Below are 19,996 nucleotides of genomic sequence, written 5' to 3' on the forward strand. Positions count from 1 at the left end.
AGTGACTCGTCTCTCCCTCCCTACCACCCCGCAACTTCCCAGACAATAGAAGATGTAGTCAGCACAGAACTTGGCTTTGAATCACCTTTGGGGTAGTTGCTGCAGAAGTGAGGACCTCCAGTAGGAAGACTGCCAGGCCTCCAGAGCACTTGCCATTTAGAACTCAGAGGAAGGAGAGGATCCAGCCTCCACTGTTCTCGCCCCCTAGATGCCCTCCCCTCCAAACCCAATCCACCAACAAGTCCCGTCCAATCCACTTCTTAAATAGTTCCTGAATTTGCTTGTGTTTCTCCATCTCCACTTTCCACTGCCCCATTCGGTCATAAGCATCTCCTTTAAGCTGTACTGTGGTAACCTTCTAATGCCCTCATGCTTCCATTCTTGTCCCCACCCCTTGGCTTCCCATGGAAGCCAATTATTAAACAATAAAGAAAAGCATAGGTGAGGTTAGACTGCTTTAAAATACTCCATAGTATTTGGAATAAAACCCAAGCTCCTGACCTTGGCCTCCAGGACCTCTGCGATCAGTGCCTTGTCAGCCCTGCTCTCCTGTCCTGCCCTTCCCATTCCTCTCCATGCTCTCTGCACCGGCCCCATTTCTCTGCTTGGAACATGATGAACCTGTTTCCATTTTATGGAATCTCATTGGAGGTTTTGATGAGAGATCTGACCTGAGCTACTGGAAGTCTTCTCTGCCTTTAGGCCAACGGGAAAGCAGAGAAGAGGGAGAGAGATGGGTTATGGCCATTGCCTGGCAAGACACGAGAAGGGCCTGAGTGAGGCTACTGGCCCTGGGGTTGAGGAGGAGGGAGCAGATGTGTGAACCCTCCTAGAGGGTGAATCCCTGATTCCCTAGGGCTTGGGGGTTGGCTAGATGTGAGGGATGGGAAACCCCAAAAATCTTTGGGGTTTCCAGGACTGGTAACTGAGACTTGGTGTCAATAACAGAACTTTGGAAATCAGGAGGAAGAGCTGGCATGGTGGGAGAAGATGAGAACTGAATTCCATTTACTGACCAATTGCTGATGTTTTATCAACAGCAAGAATAATGATGATGATGATGATGATAATGATAACTACCACTTACTAAACACTTTCTACGTGTTAGACACTCTGCTTTTTGAAACGTTTATCTCATTGTTTTTCACAGCCCTCACTCACTGTGAGGGAGGTGCTAAAAGTATCTTCCATTTAGAGATAAAGAACTAGAAGCTCAGAGAAGTTAAACAACTTGTCCAGGCTCACACTTAAACAACAGCAGAATTGGGAATAAGATCTGGGTATATTTGATCCTAACGTTCTTAGAAATTCTGTTTCCTTACCTCTACAGTGACTGTAACATTCTATACGTTTGAAAATCTCATAAACTTTAAGGTTAACCTGTCTAAGGTTGCAATTGTTAGTGTCACCCTGAACAAACATCTCGTCCTGCATCCTTCAGCTCAGGGATGAAATAACACCACAGTCCACTCTGGCACAAACCCGAGGCCCGAGGGTCACCCTTGATTGCTCCCTTTCCCTAACCTCTCAACCTCCGGTTGCCATTTCGGTCCCAAACGGCTCAGTCACTGAGCTGTGTGCCAGACACCTCTCGGCTCTCCTCCATCCCACTGCCTGTTCTCCGTTCTGTCCTGCACCCTCTCCCTCTGCCTTGGTACCCAATGAAAAGACCCAGGAACTAGCAAGCAGTGAGGAAATTAAAGAAGTCTTTCAGTGACAAATTAAACGAGGATTCCTTGTAATAGAACCTGAGGTCAGGAGGGGAACAAAGGCTCTTAGAGAGTAATAAGGTCAAAGTTGTAGGGCAGAGAGGTCAGAATCATGTACAGGGACAACAGAAACTGGGGGGGTCCCTTTTATTTAACTTATTTTATTTTTTATGGGCCTGGTGACTTGCTGTGTGAGACACAGCCCATGACATCCTCCTCACACCCAGGCTCCAGCATCTTCTTGGGCAAGGGTTAAGAGATTCCTTGGGAAGTCCTGACTCTGTCTCTTAAATTTCCTCAGACCTACTATTCCTCTCTGACTTGCTCAGTGCATGAATATGCACCAAACACTTGCAAAACACTGGCAATACCACGAGAACTCAATTCTAGGATCTCATGGTCATGATGGGCAAATGTGGAACCAACCAAGTAAAATGCAATGTTTCAAGTGTTCTAACTTTGCACAAGCCTCTGTGAGCAGTTACCCCAAGTGTCAAAGTCTGCACAGCAAGGGGGAGGAGGTCTTACTCCCTACCTCTGTGTGGAACCAGCTCCTTTCTACCCCTGGGACAAAGTCTTTTGCACAGACACAGGCCCTTTCCTGTAGTGAGCATTTGGGAGTGCCTTCATCAGCGGTGCTCAGGCTGAAAGAGGAATGAATGCAGGGTGTACTGTTACCTGCGCGGGGCTGGTGATGTTATTTCACTGCCAAGTCACAGGGTGGCAGGGGAGGTGGGAGGGAGGGTGTAACCCCAGCCTTTTTCTGATGGGCACTGACTTCTCTGCTCAGGGCCACAGACTTCCCCTGAGGTGGGGAGAATCTGTCTTCCTCTTCCTCTTTTCACCCCAAGTCAGGTCATTGCACCCTGCATCAGCAGGGTTGGGCTCCAAGATGCTGAAGGAGGAGAAAGCACTGAGCAGCCTGGTATGGCGAGGGCCCAGTGGAGGAAGGACAGTTGGTGTCGTATTAACGAGACCTCATTGCTTCACAGGGCCACAGGCCTCCATCACATCTACCACAGCAAACCTGAGGTTTTGCCCAGACTGAGGTCTTCCCCGAGTTTATCAAACCTGCATTGGTGTCTATTAAACACCAGGGCTCTCAAACAACTGGAAACAAATCTTACCTTGAGGCCAAGTTTTTCCATCCTGGAACACGTCAGAGTGTGTGTGTATATGTGTGTGTTGTGTAGTGTGTGTGTGTGTTTATGTGTGTGTGTGTTACCTGAACCATGACTCAACATTCTTTGCGCTTCCTGGCTGAGTACGGCCTAAGAATTTTTTGTGATTTGGGATAACAAATAGTCTATCCATGCTGTGAATCCAGAGCCTGCTATAGTGTGAGTTCCACACCTGCATCCACATCCTCAAACAATCCTATCTCAGCCAGGAGAGCTGGGCTGTATATTTCAAAGCAAGTCAGACATCGGCTCCATCCTGTGGACCATTTTTGGTAACTTTTTTTTCCTAAAGTCTAAGGACCTGGATCCATGCATGCTGGAGGGGAAGCTGGTTTCTAGTTTGCCATTTCCCAAGGGTTTTAAGGACCTTTTAATTCTCTGAACTATAACATGGTACTTACTGTGCCTGTTTGGCTTTAGCTCAGGCACTGTTATGTCTTTATTATTATCATTATTATTGTGGTAAAGTGTATGTAACATAGAATTTACTCCTTTAACCATTTTTAGATGCACCATTCAGTGGCATGAAGTACATTCACAATGTTTTGCAACCATCTCCACTATTCATTTCCAGGCTTCTTCATCATCCTTAACAGAAATTCTGTATCCTTTAGGCAATAACTCCCTATTCCTTTTGCTCGTAGCCCCTGGTAACCTCTATTCTACTTTCTGTCTCTCTGAATTGGACTGCTCTACGTACCTCATATAAGTGGAATCATACAATATTTGTCCTTTTGTGTTTGGCTTATTTAACTTAGTATAATGTTTTTTTTTTTTTTAAATTTTATTTATTTATTTATTTATTTATTTATGGCTGTGTTGGGTCTTCGTTTCTGTGCGAGGGCTTTCTCCAGTTGTGGCAAGCGGGGGCCACTCTTCATCGCAGTGCGCGGGCCTCTCACTGTCGCGGCCTCTCTTGTTGCGGAGCACAGGCTCCAGACGCGCAGGCTCAGTAGCTGTGGCTCACGGGCTTAGTTGCTCCGCGGCATGTGGGATCTTCCCAGACCAGGGCTCGAACCCGTGTCCCCTGCATTGGCAGGCAGACTCTCAACCACTGCGCCACCAGGGAAGCCCTAGTATAATGTTTTAAAGGTTCATCCATGTTGTAGCAAGTGTCAGAATTTCATTCCTTTTTAAGGTCAAATAATATTCCATTGTACTTGTATACTACATTTTGTTTATCCATTTTTATGTTGATGGACACTGGGGTTGATTCTACCTTTTTGCTATTGTGCAAAGTGCTGCTATGAACTAGGGTGTACAAGTATCTGAGTCCCTGCTTTCAATTCTTTGGGTATATACCTAGAAGTGGAATTCTATGATGTCTTATTGGTTTTTTAGTTTTATTTAAGGAACATCCTGGCTCAGGTCTGGTTGATCATTCCTAATTTTCCATTATTTCACAATTTGCAGTCAATGAAAATGTCACTCTTGGTTCACACGTAAAGTGGTGGTTTCAGTGGGGAGGTGAGGAGATGTGGTCAACTGATGGCTGGACTTTCTTCTAAAACCAGGACAGCATCTTCCTTACCCAAATGGGTGCTGTTGCAGCTATGACTTATGCGGTTTGGGATCTTAGCGGTATAGAGTTAAAAAAGCAATGTTGAACACATTGAACTGGGCTGGAAAAAAGTAATTCAGAAAGAATTCTATTACTTGCTTTGAAGCAAATCAGGATAATGTGGTGGTTGCATTGATGGTCCGCGCTGTGTGACCTTGGCAAGTTAAGAAAACATGCAACAGTTATGTGTCCATACCTATAACATGAGATAAGAGAGACCCGACCTCCAAAGGTTATCAGGAGAAGTAACTAAGGAACTGTATACCAAACAGTTAGAACCATGCCCAGCTCATAGTTGGTACTAAGTGAATATTTGCTCTTATGATTATTTTCATTATTAAAACCAGCACCATCTCTCACTTCCAGTTTTCTCTGTTTCCGATTTTCTCAGGTCAGACACTGAGCCCTCACCCCATTCCTCTGCATCTAGACCACTCCAGTTTTAACTCTCACCATTTAACTGCCGCTCATATCTTTAGTGAAGAAATTGAATTAATAGTCATCTCTGAGGCCTTCCTTTCCATTCCCTGGTCTCTCAACAACTTTTCTGCTAGTTTTTGGATTCCTCAGCTCCCCAATCCCTGTCTCTTAGCTGGGGATCCTGGAATACTCTTTCACATTCTGATGGTGGTGGTCACCTCCCCACAGGGTCTGGGCTGGAGTCAGAGCATTTCCCACACCACCTTAGGGGACAGTAATGCCTTTCATTGGTGTAGGGTCAAAACCAGCACCCCTCCTCTTCTTGAACCAATATAAAGTTTTCCTACAGGCACCTTTGGAGGAGTTGGAGTTGCTATTTTTCCTGGTCTAGAATTAGGATATTATTCCGTATGCAAAGTAGTGTTGGCTGGAGGAGCAGAGGGGAGAGAGACTCACAGAGCAGTCTGGGCTGTAGCAAAGTCACAGAGAACCTAGGGGTGTTGAGGAAAAAAACCAAATACCTAAGAATAGGGCTTCTGGGGCAAATGGTGAGTGCACGTTTCTTTTTATGAGAAACTGGCAAACTGTTTTCCAAATCAGTTGTATGATTTTGTGTTTTCACCAGCAATGACTAAGAGTTCTAATTGCTCCACATCCTTCATAGTACTTGGGATTGTCAGTTATTATTATTTTTTATTTTAACCATTCTAATGTGTGTACGGTGGTACCTCATTTTGGTTTAACTTGCGTTTTCCTAATGACTGATGATGTTCAGTGTCTTTTCATGCACTTATTTGCCATCCATATATTTTCTTTGTTGAAATGTCTGTTCAAACCTTTTGCCCAGTTTTAAATCAGGTTGTCTGTTTTCTTATTTTTAATTTTTTTTAGTACTTTTTAATATATTCTGAACCTAAGTTCATAAAATATGCTTTTTGCAAATATTTTCCCCAAGTCTCTGAATTTTCTTTGCATTTTCTTAACAGTGTCTTTTTGAGAAGCAGAAGTTTTTAATTTTGATGAAGTCCAATTTATCAAGTCTTTCTTTTTTTAATTGCTCCTTTTTGGTCATATCTAAAAAAATTTTGCATAATCCAAAGTTACAGAGGTCGTCTCTTATGTTTTACTCTAGAAGTTTTATAGCTTTATGTTTAACATTTTGGTCTAATATCCATGTTGAGTTAACTTTTGTATATAGCATGAGGTATAATTCATTTTTTTTACATAGAGATGTCCAAGTGTTTCAGTGTCATTTGTTGAAATGACTGTCCTTCCTCCATTCAATTGCCTTTGTAAATAGAGTGACAGATGCAGAAAGAAACTTACGGTTACCAGGGGGTGAGGCGGGGGGAGGGATAAATTGGGAGATTGGGATGGACATATACACACTACTATATACAAAATAGAGAACTAATAAGGACCTACTGTATAGCACAGGAACTCTACTCAATACTCTGTAATGGCCTATATGGGAAAAGAATCTAAAAAAGAGTGGATATATGTATATGTATAACTAATTCACTTTGTTGTACACCTGAAACTAATACAACATTATAAATCAACTATACTCCAATAAAATTTTTTTTAAATAAAACTTAAAAACTTAAATTTAAAAAACAGATAAAAATATATAGCCACTCTAGCTGAATGCTTACTTGTGCACATGACAGTCTCCTTAATAAATGGATATTGCCTCAGAAAAAATAAAATAAAATAAATTAATCCTGTATTCTGGGTCTATTTTCGGACCCTGTGTTCTTTTCCATAGATCTATCCTTGCCTTGCTCCTGATCTTGGAATGAAAGCACTCATTCTCTCTATCAAGTATGATATTATTGTGGATTTTTTTTTTTTGTAGATGCTCTTTATATGGTCAAGGATATTCCCTGCTATTCCTTGTCTTCTGAGAATTTTATCATAAATTGATATAGAATTTTTTCAAATGTTTTTTCTTCATCTACTGAGATGATAATATGTTTTTATTTTTCCTTTAGTCTGATGTGAATGCAATAGTGTCTCAATTTATTTCAAGATTCTTCTTAGAACTGCTGGTCTGTCTGGATTTTTTTTTTTTTTACATTTACCAAAAAAAGGCATAATTTTACAAATTATGAGTATCTCATGTCATGTGCAACCTAAATATAAGCTGTTTTTTTCAGCCTGTGAGTACAAGATGAGATTGCAATACATGCGTTTGCCCAAATCATGGTAGATGGAAATGACCATCTAAACAGTCACAAAGTGTCTCCACGTAATTTCTTGGAATCTCCAAGGGGATGTGTCATATGGCCATAGAGACATTTCTTTTTTTTTAAAAATTAATTAATTAATTAATTTAATTTTGGCTGTGTTGGGTCTTCGTTTCTGTGAGAGGGCTTTCTCTAGCTGCGGCAAGCGGGGGCCACTCTTCATCGCGGTGCGCAGGCCTCTCACTATCGCGGCCTCTCTTGTTGCGGAGCACAGGCACCAGACGCGCAGGCTCAGTAATTGTGGCTCACGGGCCTAGTTGCTCCGCGGCATGTGGGATCTTCCCAGACCAGGGCTCGAACCCGTGTCCTTTGCATTAGCAGGCAGATTCTCAACCACTGTGCCACCAGGGAAACCCCCATAGAGGCCAGTCTGACATCTCTCATCACCACACAGTCCACCCAGCTTGTCCTGTTCTGGTCCAGCTCACATCCTCAATGTCCACCCTCCCCACTATAGTCTGCTAGGAAAATCATCCTCTGTTCTGACATTTTTCATAAAATTCCTGGCTTTCTACTTTCATATGATGGTGCTAATAGGAGGGCTTCTTCTATAGTTTCTTAATATACATAGAGGAGATCTGGAAATCTTCCAGGGCTCTGTTTAGAAGTTAAGGATATTTAGATGATTTGGTTTTAGGGTTGGAGCTTGAATATTCTGTAATGACCTATATGGGAAAAGAATATGAAAAAGGATGGACATATGTGTATGTATAACTGGATCACTTTGCTGTACACCTAAAACTAACACAGCATTGAAAATAGACTATACTCCAATATAAAATAAAAATTAAATTAAAAAAAATTTAAAAGTAAAACCAAAAAAAGAAAAAAATATATAATACTAAGAAAAATCACAAACCAACGTCATGTTAGAGCCTTAATCCATATGGAATGTTTTCAGTAGTTCCATATGAGGAGGTATTTTACATCCCATAAATGCTAGACACCATCTAAGAGGAAAATTGGTATGTGGCTGAGAAGCCAGGAAATAATATCCTCACATGAGAAGACAGGGTAGTATTTTTACACTCCCTTGCCCCCTTTTCCCTAAAAGAAGCTGAGCCACTTGTCGTGGAAGGTGCTTTCCCACAATCCTGTCCTCTCCTGGTCCCATCCCTGAGGCAAGGGAGAGCTTGGTCTTTGCTTCATATCTTATGTAAGATGATGAATTATATATTGATGAATTGAGATTTAACTCCCCAGAGTGCATTTTAAGGAAGATACATCAGAAATAAATTGTGTTGCCTCTGAGAGCTCCACACTGCAGGGTGCCAGGCTCTTGAGGATGGGCTGCTCCCAGCACTGGCTCTCACGAAGCAGACCTCATGGCCTCACAGCATCTTCTTCCATCATCAAGGACATCTGCTTGGTCTGCAGGCCTGTGGAGCAGCTGCTCTGTAAGAAATGTAAGAGGCTCTGAAGAAGGGTTTCCTCCCTGAGGTGGCTAAAAAATCATAGAGCAGCAACTCCAGGACTAAAGCAAGGGCCTATAAGACATGGAACCAGGGATGTGGCCTGAAGGAAGCCAGACAGAAGTCCACTTGCATTTTAGGGAGGATGGAGAAATCTCCCCACTGAGAGCCACCCAGAAACTTTGGAACGTACCCAACCATTGAAATTAATATTACCCTTCAGCAGTTGTTGGCTAATAACTCGAGATTGTACCCATTTGGACCAAAAATAGCTTTTGTACTTGCTTCTGTTGACCCACAAGTCAAAGGGGAAAACTATTCACATTTTGCAGAGACCTGAACCCCAGACTGGTTTAGGCCTTATCCTTACACCCCTCCACAGCACCTGCAATCTCTCTTTAATGTACAGCACAGTTGTAAGTCATCACTGTGTTTCCCCTTTCTGCTAGACTGGCAGACCTGTGAGGGCAGGCTGTGTCTCCTTCATAGCTATACCCCCAGCACTGTGCCCAGTGCCCAACCCACAGCTGAAACTCACTTAAAGTTTGTTGAATGTAGAAACCTGGGAATTAATGACTGAATGAGAAGAAATTCAGGAGGAACGAGGTCTGGCAATAGGAGGATCAGGTCTGTGGGATAAAAGAGAGTGGGTGATATTCCCCTCCCAGTCACACCCCAAGGTCAGGCTGGACCTTCAGAGGATCCCCAAGAGTGATGTTAACATCACTTCCGTTAGGCTGATCTCTTCTCTCTGTATTATCATCCAAAGTAGGACACGACTGCATAATTACACTGGGACATGAGTTGTAAACTAAGACTTCCCCGGTACACCAGGAGGGAGAGCAACCCTAGTTTTGTGGCATTACAGAAGGTTTTCCCCATCTGGCAAAGCTGATGAAAATAAATGTTTCTTGTTATTTTCTCCCTCTGCATCCTCACCATGGAGTCCAAGTGAAAAAATAATGTCTTTTTTCATCACTTATATTTTCCCTTGGCAATCCACTATCTAGTTGTGGGACTCTCAATGATGTGAGGGGAATGGCTGCCAAACTGAAAGGAGGCTGGGACTGAAAGCATGGCCTCAGGGCTGTCAGGAACATCATTCTGGAAACAGGAGAATGTCAGTGAGGCCATGATTCCTTCCCCACTGTCCCCAACACCTCCATCCTGAGCCAACACTCCCAAGGTCCACTTCATGGCAAGTCCTTCCTCCATAGGGTCTTGAAATACTGTGTAGGTTCCCTATGCTTTAGTGTGGGTGAGCGTTAGAGTGAAGTGAGAAAAATAAAATTATCTAAAGGCAGGAAGCCAGTCCTAGAGGTTTTCATGGTCATGAAAGAATAAGATACCTTTCCTCTACAAAAAGAGACTTCCTTCAAAATATCAACTAACTGTGTGCACTGCTTTATCACCTGCTTTTTACCAGTTAAAAATAGCCCATGAACATTTTTCTCAGTAAGAAAATATAGGCCCATGATATAATATTATTACCATAGCAAAAATTGTTTAAATTATATATGGATTATTAAAGTTTGTAGTCTTAATTATATATTTTTGACTATAGTTAGATAGTATAATAGATTCGAATGTACAAATAGTTTTGAGTTTAGATGACTGCGCTAAAAAATGTCTTTTCAGCTCAGGTCAATTTATTTATTTGTCCATCAACACCTAACTTGGTTCTGCTCCCATGCGTGAAAATGCATGCTGCTCCCTGGGTGCCACGAGGTCATCTGAGGGGCTCACTTCCCCTAGACAGGGTGCCAGCACCAGTCCTCATCCCTTGCCCGTATCTCATTGCAAGGAGTTCAGGGGGCAGTAGTGGTTTACGTCTGAAGGTCATAATCACTGGGGCAGTCTGGAAACATGGTCCACATTTAATTATATTCATCACTTGGACTTTGTTCTATGATTGATTCATTTGTCTGTTTGTGTGTCTGTCTTGGTAGACTCATGAATGCAAGAACAGAATTCTTCCATAGTTGTACCTGTTCCCAGGAAAGAATGTGAGTCAGAATCTGAACCGAGGCAGGTGGGCTAAAACAACGAAGGAAGGAAGGTAGAGTGCCAGGCTCCCAACAGGCCCCAGGGGGAGGTGTGTGGACAGTCGTCATGCTTCCTGGTTGAACCTCCTTAGTTGGACTTTATGCAAGTGCCCAAGAAAAATGCTTGAGGTCTCATCCAGGGAGTGTGCCAGACTGTCACGCTCCCCCTGGTTGTGAAATCAGCAGCGTGCTCAAGTCATGCATCACACACCCAGCACAGGATAAAAGACTCCTGCCCTGGGGTCCCCATCCACAGCCTCCTCAGGAACAGCCTTCTCCTGCCTCCTCTGCATCTGGTGAGTGTCCAGCAGGGGATGGAACTCTAGCTGAGATGCTGGAAAGGAACCCTGAGATCATAGCAGAGGAGAGAAAAACAGAGGGGTCTGGAATGAAATCCCAGTAGTATGGCTGCAGAGAGGGTAGCCAGGAAGGGAAGTAAGGGCCAGGAAGGAGTCCCTTTGGGGCATGACAAGAATTCTGGGAACAGCAAAGGCCACAGGAACTCATGATCCTTCCCATGCTCTTTCTATTCATGTTCACACATGTTTCCTGTGACATTCATTTTTCAGAATACCTTCCTCAAATGGATACATACCTTGTGTATTTCCTTTGAGACACAAAAACCTGAATGCCCAGTTAGATGGGCAGCATGGGGCCCTGGGTGGAGAGCAACATAGGAGGCATCTTGCATCATCAGAGTAACCCCTCATCAGTTTCCCTCTCCCTCCTTCAGCCTTGGCTTAGGAAGCAGCTGGTCTTCCAAGTGAGGGATCAGGAAACCAAAAAACGAGGAGACACTGAACTGTGGATTCCCAGCTGACAAGGTGCTTTTGTTTTGCCCGGGCTCACTGACCTCCTGCCGAGATGTCCTGCCAGCAGAACCAGCAGCAGTGCCAGTGCCCCCCGCAAGTGCCCCTCACCCGAGTGCCCCCCAAAGAGCCCAGCACAATGTTTGCCTCCAGCCTCCTCTTCAGGCTGCGCCCCCAGCTCTGAGGGCGGCTGCTGCCTGGGCCACCACAGGCACTGCAGGTCCCGCCAATGCTGGCACCAGAGCTCCGACCCCTGCGATGGTGACGGGGGTCTGCAGTACGGGGGCTCTGGCTGTGACCAGGGCTCTAGGGGCCACTGATGCTCAGACATGCAATTTTAGAGGAAACAAGAATCCAAAGGGCCAAGGAAAAACCTCAGCTTGATGCATCCTTTCTTGGACACCCTAATCTTCCTTTCCCTAATCTTCCTTTCAGCTGAGCAGTTGAAATGTTCACAGGGGCAAGGTGAGCTCTCCTCAAGAAGGCTCTACAGGTGTATTTCCCAAGAGTCCGTGGGCTCCCCTGCTCTGTGCCCACAATGTTCTCACCTGTGTCTGACCATATAGAGAAATAAAGCCTCTTCTCACACCACCTTCCCCTTACTTGTCCATTGTCTGCTCCACACAAACTGCCCAGTGGGCCACTCCCTCAGCTCCTGAAGGTCCGGCCTGCCATCACCAGGGAATGATCCTGGTGTGGGGCTGGCACATTAAAGGGTCTGCTTTTTCTCACATGGGGGCGAGGCCCCGTGGGAGCTTTGAGGGTGGGAGGGTGGGAGAAGGGGAGGCGTAGAGAGTGGCCACTGAGCACACTCTCAGCAAAAGGCCACGTGTAACGTGCTGGGGGAGGAACGGATGGTCCTCAGAATCCCCGTCTCTGTTGAGGCTGGTGTGAAGGATCAGACACTGAGGAGAACGAGACCAAAGAGGATGGAGGGCTTGGAGGCAGAGAGATAGATCTGGTGGAAGGAGAGCAAGTCAATCTGAAAACAATGGACTTGAGAGACGGGTGAGCTGCAAGGTCAGTGAATTCTGAAGAAACAAGAAGTGAGGGTTTTCCCTGAAAGAATGCATGGGGCATTCAGCAAATGAGAGGCTCTGGGCTTTGAGAAAACTGAGAAAAAAGAGGACATGCGAAGTGCCTCAGAGGGTTACAGATTGGATACCTGTACATTTCTTTCAAGAGATCTGAGATAGACTGGAACTCATTTTCATTGCTTTTTGGCTATTGAGTGCCATTTTTCAAATTCAACAGCAATAAAGAGACATAGTCGTGTTATAGTGACATTCACTCGGCTGGAGTTGATGCTGGCTGTCAGCTGGTTGCTCTCCTCCTGGCCTCTCTAGCCTGATGGTCTCAGGGTGGTTCCTGAGACTCCTTACATGGTACCTGGCTCCCCCCAACACCCCACCCAGAGAGAGCATCCCAAGAGGACCAGGTGGAATGTGCATGACCTTTAATGGTCCAGCCTCAGAAGTCACACAGCATCACTACTACCATATTCTGTGGGTTAGAGCTGTCACAAGCCTGCCTAGATTCAAGAGGAGGGAACGTAGACGTCATTTCTCAATGAGAAGAGAGTCAAAGAATTTTGAGCTATGTTTTAAAACCATCGCAGTGGGCATATTGACCACTATCCTCACTTCTTTCCAGCTCACACTACCTATTCCTGAAACCTCAGTATAAATTTTGAAAAGGCTCAAATATTGGCCATGGTTGCAAAATATTCAAGCTTTGAAGAAAATGGCTGTTCCTATAGCCTTCATGTAGCTAGAATGTTCAGAATCATTATTGCAACAATAATGTCCTAATAAAGACATCAAAGTTTTTTTTTTTACATATGTCATATTAAATCATTACTTCATTCTACAAAATTAAAATAAAATACAATGGAAAAATATTATGCAGCTAATATATATCTACCAAAACACTGGTGAAATGAAATCAATCATCACTATTATCAATCACGTCATTATTATTTCCATTAATTATCACTCAGATCTTATCTCCCACTTCCCCCAAAGCCTTCTGGCCAACGTCACATGAGCATCTCCATCTCTGAACCATTCCTATCACTTTCTGATCAATAACATAGGCAAATCAACAATGTCCTTAGATGTGCATGTCTTGTCACTTCAGCAGGTGTAGACTGCTAATCTCTGGCTCTGCTTTTAATTTGAACATCTCTGGTTTGTTCTGCCTTTATTATTTTTCAGTTTTTTTCTTAGATGCCTTTAGCTTTACCTTGCTAAAGCAGGGGATGGGAGTGGCTGGATAAGAATATTGACTATCTATGGGCATTTTAAATGTCTTTAGATATAGAAGCAAGAAATTACTTTGGACCAAAATCTCCACTGAGAAAAACTGCAAAAGCTAGGTAATACATAATAAAATATCTGTCTGAATGTGTCATAAATCTGCCAATTCAGTGACGATTGTGGGCCAAGTTCTAAGAGAGGAGAGAAGCTGAGAAATTAGCCTAGCATTTAACACAGCTTTTCCTTTGATGCATTTGCTATTCTGAAAAGCCATCGCTAGGAGGTTGAAAATCTGAGTATATCTCTCATAAAATTCATGGGCAGTAAGCGAGGCGGGGGCAGAATTGGAACTCAGTTCTGTCAAGGATGAGGAGCTCTGGTAAATATGTCAAGCTTTAAAGGAATAAGGAGAACCAAAATAGGTCAGCCTGCAAAGAGATGGAAGCCAAGCTTTGAATGATCTCAGTTCCTGGTCAGAATAATATCATCCATGATTGCCAGTGTTCCTGGCCTAGGTGCTTGCTCAAAGTAAAAGAAAATCCACATTCGGAGACTTAAATTACCTCTATAGAATTTTCACACAGATCTCTACAATCAATTCAAAAATAACCAAACGTATGAGGAATAAAACACTTGACTGGAGGGGACAGGAAGCAGATGACAACAGGCAAGGGGGCCTAGGAAGGGAAGGATCCGAAACAACAAGTGGAGGGGACTCTTTGGAGAAACCTGGTTGAAGGCAGCAGAGAACTGGAGATGGATTTGCAGGCATGGAGAGGGTGTGGAAGGACCGAGTTCTTGTTGGCAGAGGAGGTTGGCTGCTGAGCCAGGGCGTGTCTCCAGAGGCCTGCCAGGCTGCCTGGATCCCCACCTCGCCACCATGGGCCGGCCAGGTTGGTCAGTTTCCAACCCATGACGTGGTCACGGTTCCCTGCCTCAGCCTTGGGGAGCAAGTCACAGGCTCCTGGCACCACCCTCAGGCCACAAGACCCCTCTGTCCTGGGAGGAGTTGACTCCAGCCCCCCTTGGCCCCCAGGCTGCACCCAGTCCCCCACCGCTTTGCACCCAAGCTTCCTGGCCTTAAAGGGGAAACTATGCAGCTGTCCCCTGGGGTTACAGTAAATGGTGGCCGGGACTCTCTTAATAGTGAGCACTGTCCAGGTCAGTGTGTACCAAGTCCCCAGGTGCCAGGCACATTCATGGTTGCAAGCTCTGTCTGCCAGGCAGGATGGCACAGTGGACAGAACACAGACTTTGGAGCCAGGTGGCCTGGGTTCAAACCCCGCCCTGCCACTTGCTGGCCAGAGGAGTCTGCATGAGTTACCGGACTTCCGTGCCTCAGTTTCCTCACCACAGGGCGGCCGCGAGGGTTTAATGAGTTAATATGTGGGAAATGCTGAGAAGGTTGCCTGACATGTGCGTGGTGGACAGTCAGTATTCACTGAATGAATGAATATAACCCTTGCTCCAGTATTACCGTCTTGCTGCTGGTTCAGGCAGACCTGGGGCCCCTCATATCCCAGGCATTCACACAGTCCCACTGCAAGCCTCTCTTGTTCCTCCCAACCTCCTGCAAGGCACCCAAGAATGTTCCTGCTGCTGGCCAGCAGCAGCCTGGGCATCAGGAGAGAATGAGAGTCCAAGGGCAACAGTACTAGTCAAGTCACAGACTATATATAGCACAACCTCCCTGTCGCTTTCCCTCCAGGCAGGGGCTGGGGAAGCCAGGGGCCCAGGAGACCCCATCATGTCTTGCCCAAGGGCTTCGGGACCCGGCCAGCATGCCCACGTGCCTAGAGTCCACCCGTCCTGCTCCTGAGCGAGCTTGGCTGCCAGCACCCAGGCCCCCCAGAGCCCCAGGCCTCCTGCTAAAAGTCCCTGTGGCTGCTGGCAGTTCTTCCTCTTGGACCAGCTCCAGGCCCGGCTGGTGGAACTGAATGGGACCAAGGGGTGCATGCATTGGGTCTCAGATCATAGGCTGCCAGCCTGGTAGTTCAAAGGGGACAGGCCTTGCCAGGCAGAGAGGCCAGACCCTGCCCTGCGCCCATGTTGGCCGCATGTCGTAGGTGGTGCTGGCCCAGCCCTTGGGGAGCTCACAGGTATGTCACAGAGTGAAAGGGACTCTGCTCAGATCTCAGTCCATGGCCCGCTGCCCCCATTTTACAGATGAGGATGGAGATGGGGCTCTGACCACTTGGCAGGCCCATGGGCTCTGGAAGCCGGCGTCGGCTGTGGCTGGTGTTTGTAGGAAGTGTCTTTCTTGGGTCAGGGATGCCAGCAGCCTGCCTGAATGCGGTGCTTGTCTCTTACAGACCAGCCAGTTCCTGCTGGAGGCTCCTGATATCATCTGGGGAGATGACGTCCAGGCCCCCCGACTGCCTGCTGCGGCTGCTCCGGGGTGCCCCGAGGCAGCGGGTCTGCACCCTGTTCATCATCGGCTTCAAGTTCAAGTTTTTGGTCTCCGTCATGGTCTACTGGCACATTGTGGGAGAGCCCAGGGGCCAAGGACAGTTCTCTAACCTGCCTGCTGACATACCCTGCCCGCGCCTGGTCTCCCACACACTGTCCTCCGGCACCCCACCTCCCGGCAACATCTTCTTCCTGGAGACTTCTGACCGGACGGACCCCAACTTCCTGTTCATGTGCTCAGTGGAGTCAGCAGCCAGGGCCCAGCCTGAGTCCCGGGTGGTGGTCCTGATGAAGGGGCTGCCCGGCGGGAACGCCTCCCTGCCCCGGCACCTGGGCCTCTCGCTTCTGGGCTGCTTCCCCAACGTCCAGATGCTCCCGCTGGACCTGCAGGAGCTGTTTCGGGACACGCCCCTGGCAGCCTGGTACGCGGCCCTGCAGCGGCGGTGGGAGCCCTACGTGCTGCCCGTGCTCTCCGATGCCTCCAGGACTGCGCTCATGTGGAAGTTCGGAGGCATCTACCTGGACACGGACTTCATCGTCCTCAAGAGCCTGGGGAACCTGACCAACGCGCTGGGCACCCAGTCCCGCTATGTCCTCAACGGCGCCTTCCTGGCCTTCGAGCGCCACCACGAGTTCGTGGCGCTGTGCATGCGTGACTTCGTGGCCCACTACAACGGCTGGATCTGGGGCCACCAGGGCCCGCAGCTGCTCACGCGGGTCTTCAAGAAGTGGTGCTCCATCCGCAGCCTGGGCGAGAGCCACGCCTGCCGCGGCGTCACCACCCTGCCCTACGAGGCGTTCTACCCCATCCCCTGGCAGAACTGGAAGAAGTACTTCGAAGACGTCAGCCCCGAGGAGCTGTCCCGGCTGCTCAACGCCACCTACGCTGTCCACATGTGGAACAAGAAGAGCCAGGGCACGCGCTTCAAGGCCACGTCCAGGGCACTGCTGGCCCAGCTCCACACCCGCTACTGCCCCACGACTCACAAGGCCATGAAGCTTTACTTGTGAGGGGCCTGCCTGGTTCCCTCCGTGCACCCGGCGTCCTGAAGGAAAGGGCTCGGCCACCCTTCCTGGGGAGACCTGAGCTGCTGCAGCCCGGGATCTGGGGCAGGCAGCGGGGAGGACGGGGAACTATCGGCCCAAGAGCTGCTACCAGAAGGCATGCTGCGGGCCCCGGGACCTGCTCCCTTCAAGCTAGCGGGAGGCTGGTGGGCCTGGTCGCCTCTACCCCCTAGGCCAGTGCACTGTCACCGGGTAGAGGCGACCAGTGGTGGGGGAAGTGTGCCCAGCCAGAATCAGCTGGAGTGCACCGGGTGAGCATCCTGGGTCTTGTAGACAACAGGCAAGCCCGGCAAGTATGAAAGCATCTTCCAGGGCAGCGCGGGAAGCAGGCAGGCTGGGGCTGAAGTGCCCACGAGGGGAGCATGGAGAAGCCCAAGGAAAGAGGGTAGGAAGGAGGGAGAGGAGGCCGCTTGTGGGGTAGCTGGGATGCACACCCAGCTACGTGAGCCCAAGGGGTGGGGTGCTTCTGGGGTTTGGGTTTCTTTTTCAGGGGGGCCGAGGCCGGCAGAGCTGGCCTGCCTGCCCACCTCATCCTTCTTTCCAGAAATGTTGCAGGAGTGACATGTGCCAGCTGCCCACTCACGGGCAGGGGCCCTGGAGTTCTTGTGGCTCAGGAAAAGCATTTGAAAGGAAACACCCCCCTACCCTACCCGTAATAAACACAATAAAAGTGAGAATAATAAATACAATAAAGGTGACTCACCAAAAAAAAAAAAACCAAAACACTTGACTGAAAAAACCAAGAGAAAAACAGACAATGCAGATAGAGCACAGGAAATCTAGTTAATCTAGTTATTAGAAAGAGACTTGAAAATATCAATGATGTGTATGCTCAAGAAATTAAAAGGCAAGGTGGAGAACTTGTGTATAAATTAGAAAAGCAACAAAATGAAAGACTAGAACTGAAAACTAAATAACTGAAATTAAGAACTCAGTAGAGAGGTTAAATAACAGACTGAACACAACAGAGGAGATAATTGGACAACTATTAAATGGGACAGAAGAAAATATTGAAGCATGGGGAGGCAAACAGTTGGAAAATACAGGAAAGCACATAAGAGATATATGACCATAGTGAAAAGCTTTAATACATGGGTAATTGCACTGGGAGACCCAGAAGAGAGAAAAAAAAGAAGCAGATATGAAGAGATAATGCCTCAGAATTTTGTCAAAGTGACAAAAGGCACCAAGCCACAGGATTATGAATCCCAAGTACAACAAGTGCCAAGAAAACAAATCCTAGGAACATCCTATTAAAATGGAGACAAACAAAATAAATGAAAACTTAAAATCAGCCAGAGAAAAAAGACCTTCAAAGGACCAAAAATTCATACTGACACCTGACTTCTTTACAGAAATAATGGAAGTCAGATTAAAATATTAATAACATCTTCAAAGTGCCCAAAGAAAATAGCTGCGAACTTACAATTATTTATTGAGCAGTTATCTATCGCCAAAATAATGCTGAATAACAACCACAATCCTGGGCTTCCCTGGTGGCACAGTGGTTGAGAATCTGCCTGCCAATGCAGGGGACACGGGTTCGAGCCCTGGTCTGGGAAGATCCCACATGCTGCGGAGCAACTGGGCCCGTGAGACACAACTACTGAGCCTGCGCGTCTGGAGCCTGTGCTCCGCAGTAAGAGAGGCCACGATAGTGAGAGGCCCGCGCACCGCGATGAAGAGTGGCCCCCGCTTGCCGCAACTAGAGAAAGCCCTCACACAGAAACGAACACCCAACACAGCCATAAATAAATAACAAACGAACAAACAAACAAACAAACAAACAAAAAACAACCACAATCCTCAGTGTCATAGGACAAGTACTTCTTGGCTACCCATCCAGACTGACTAGGCAGTTTGCTAGACTTGCTCACGTGTCTGGGAGTCGGATCCTGGCAGATCTAGGTTGGACTTAAGTAGGAAGACTGGGACAACCTTTCTTATCTTCTACAATGTTAGATAAGGCATGTTCTCATGATGGTAACAAAGCAGACTGGGCAAGCAGACACTTTTTCCCCAAGCCCCTGCTTATCATGTTTGCTAACACTCCATTGGATAAAACAGTTCTTACCACTGCACAGAAGATCAAGGATCCTAGAAATATATTCCACCCTTTGAAAAGAGGAGCTGCAAAGTCACACAGCAAAAGGCATGGGTATAAAGAGGGGTGAAGAATTGTGGGCCATTAGTGCAATCAATTTAGCACTTATATACACTGGAAATACTATTGCAAAGTAAAGGCATTTTTATAACAAAGGAAAATGGTGATAATTATTAGTAGAATCCAAGGCAGAAGAAAATACTTAAAAGACATTTTTAAGCATATGGAAAATGACCCCACATATTAGCTTAGAGATACAGGAAAGAATAACAAACAAGAAAGATAAACAAACAATAACTCTTAAGTGAATATTGATTATATATAATAATAATAATATTTATATAATCAAATGGAAAATAGATAAAACCACAATAATTAGTAGATATGAACATGTTAATTGCAGTTATTAATGGAAAAATGCAAAAATTCAGCAAGGGTATAGAAGATAGAAAAATACGATTAACAAATTTGATATTTTTAGCATATTTAAACACAACATCCAACAATGACAGAACTCATATTCTTTTTCAAGTGTACTTGGAACATTTATTTATTTTTATTTTTATTTTTTTATTTTTTTTATTTTTGGAACATTTATTAAAACTGACCATATTTTGGATCATAAAAGAGGCCTCAAAAATTACAGAGCATTGAAGTCTTTCTCCTGGAAGTCCTACCTTAAAGTATCATTTGCACAGAAATTCTTAAGTTCTGCTCTGGGGAATCCTATCCAACACCTTTATCTATTCGTAAAGTCTATTATGTAACAAAATG

At 46.1% G+C, this 19,996-nt stretch overlaps 1 protein-coding gene across 3 annotated transcripts; it reads left to right on the forward strand.

Annotated features, from left to right (window-relative positions):
- Nucleotides 1-14,431: 14,431 nt before the first annotated feature.
- On the forward strand, nucleotides 14,432-17,156 carry LOC118901765 (lactosylceramide 4-alpha-galactosyltransferase-like). 3 transcript variants are annotated; one of them, XM_036865333.1, is made up of 2 exons: nucleotides 14,432-14,541; nucleotides 15,957-17,154. In XM_036865333.1, exon 2 carries the CDS (start codon nucleotides 16,000-16,002, stop codon nucleotides 17,062-17,064), a length of 1,065 nt encoding a protein of 354 aa, XP_036721228.1. In that variant the 5' UTR covers nucleotides 14,432-14,541; nucleotides 15,957-15,999; the 3' UTR covers nucleotides 17,065-17,154. The 3 variants fall into 3 exon arrangements, with proteins under 3 accessions (XP_036721228.1, XP_036721237.1, XP_036721217.1); XM_036865342.1 differs by lacking the exon at nucleotides 14,432-14,541 and adding an exon at nucleotides 15,562-15,571; XM_036865322.1 differs by lacking the exon at nucleotides 14,432-14,541 and adding an exon at nucleotides 15,597-15,743 and having other exon boundaries at nucleotides 15,957-17,156.
- Nucleotides 17,157-19,996: the final 2,840 nt, after the last annotated feature.

Source organism: Balaenoptera musculus, chromosome 1 (genome assembly GCF_009873245.2).
Source record: "Balaenoptera musculus isolate JJ_BM4_2016_0621 chromosome 1, mBalMus1.pri.v3, whole genome shotgun sequence".
NCBI classification, from domain to species: Eukaryota; Metazoa; Chordata; class Mammalia; order Artiodactyla; family Balaenopteridae; genus Balaenoptera; species Balaenoptera musculus.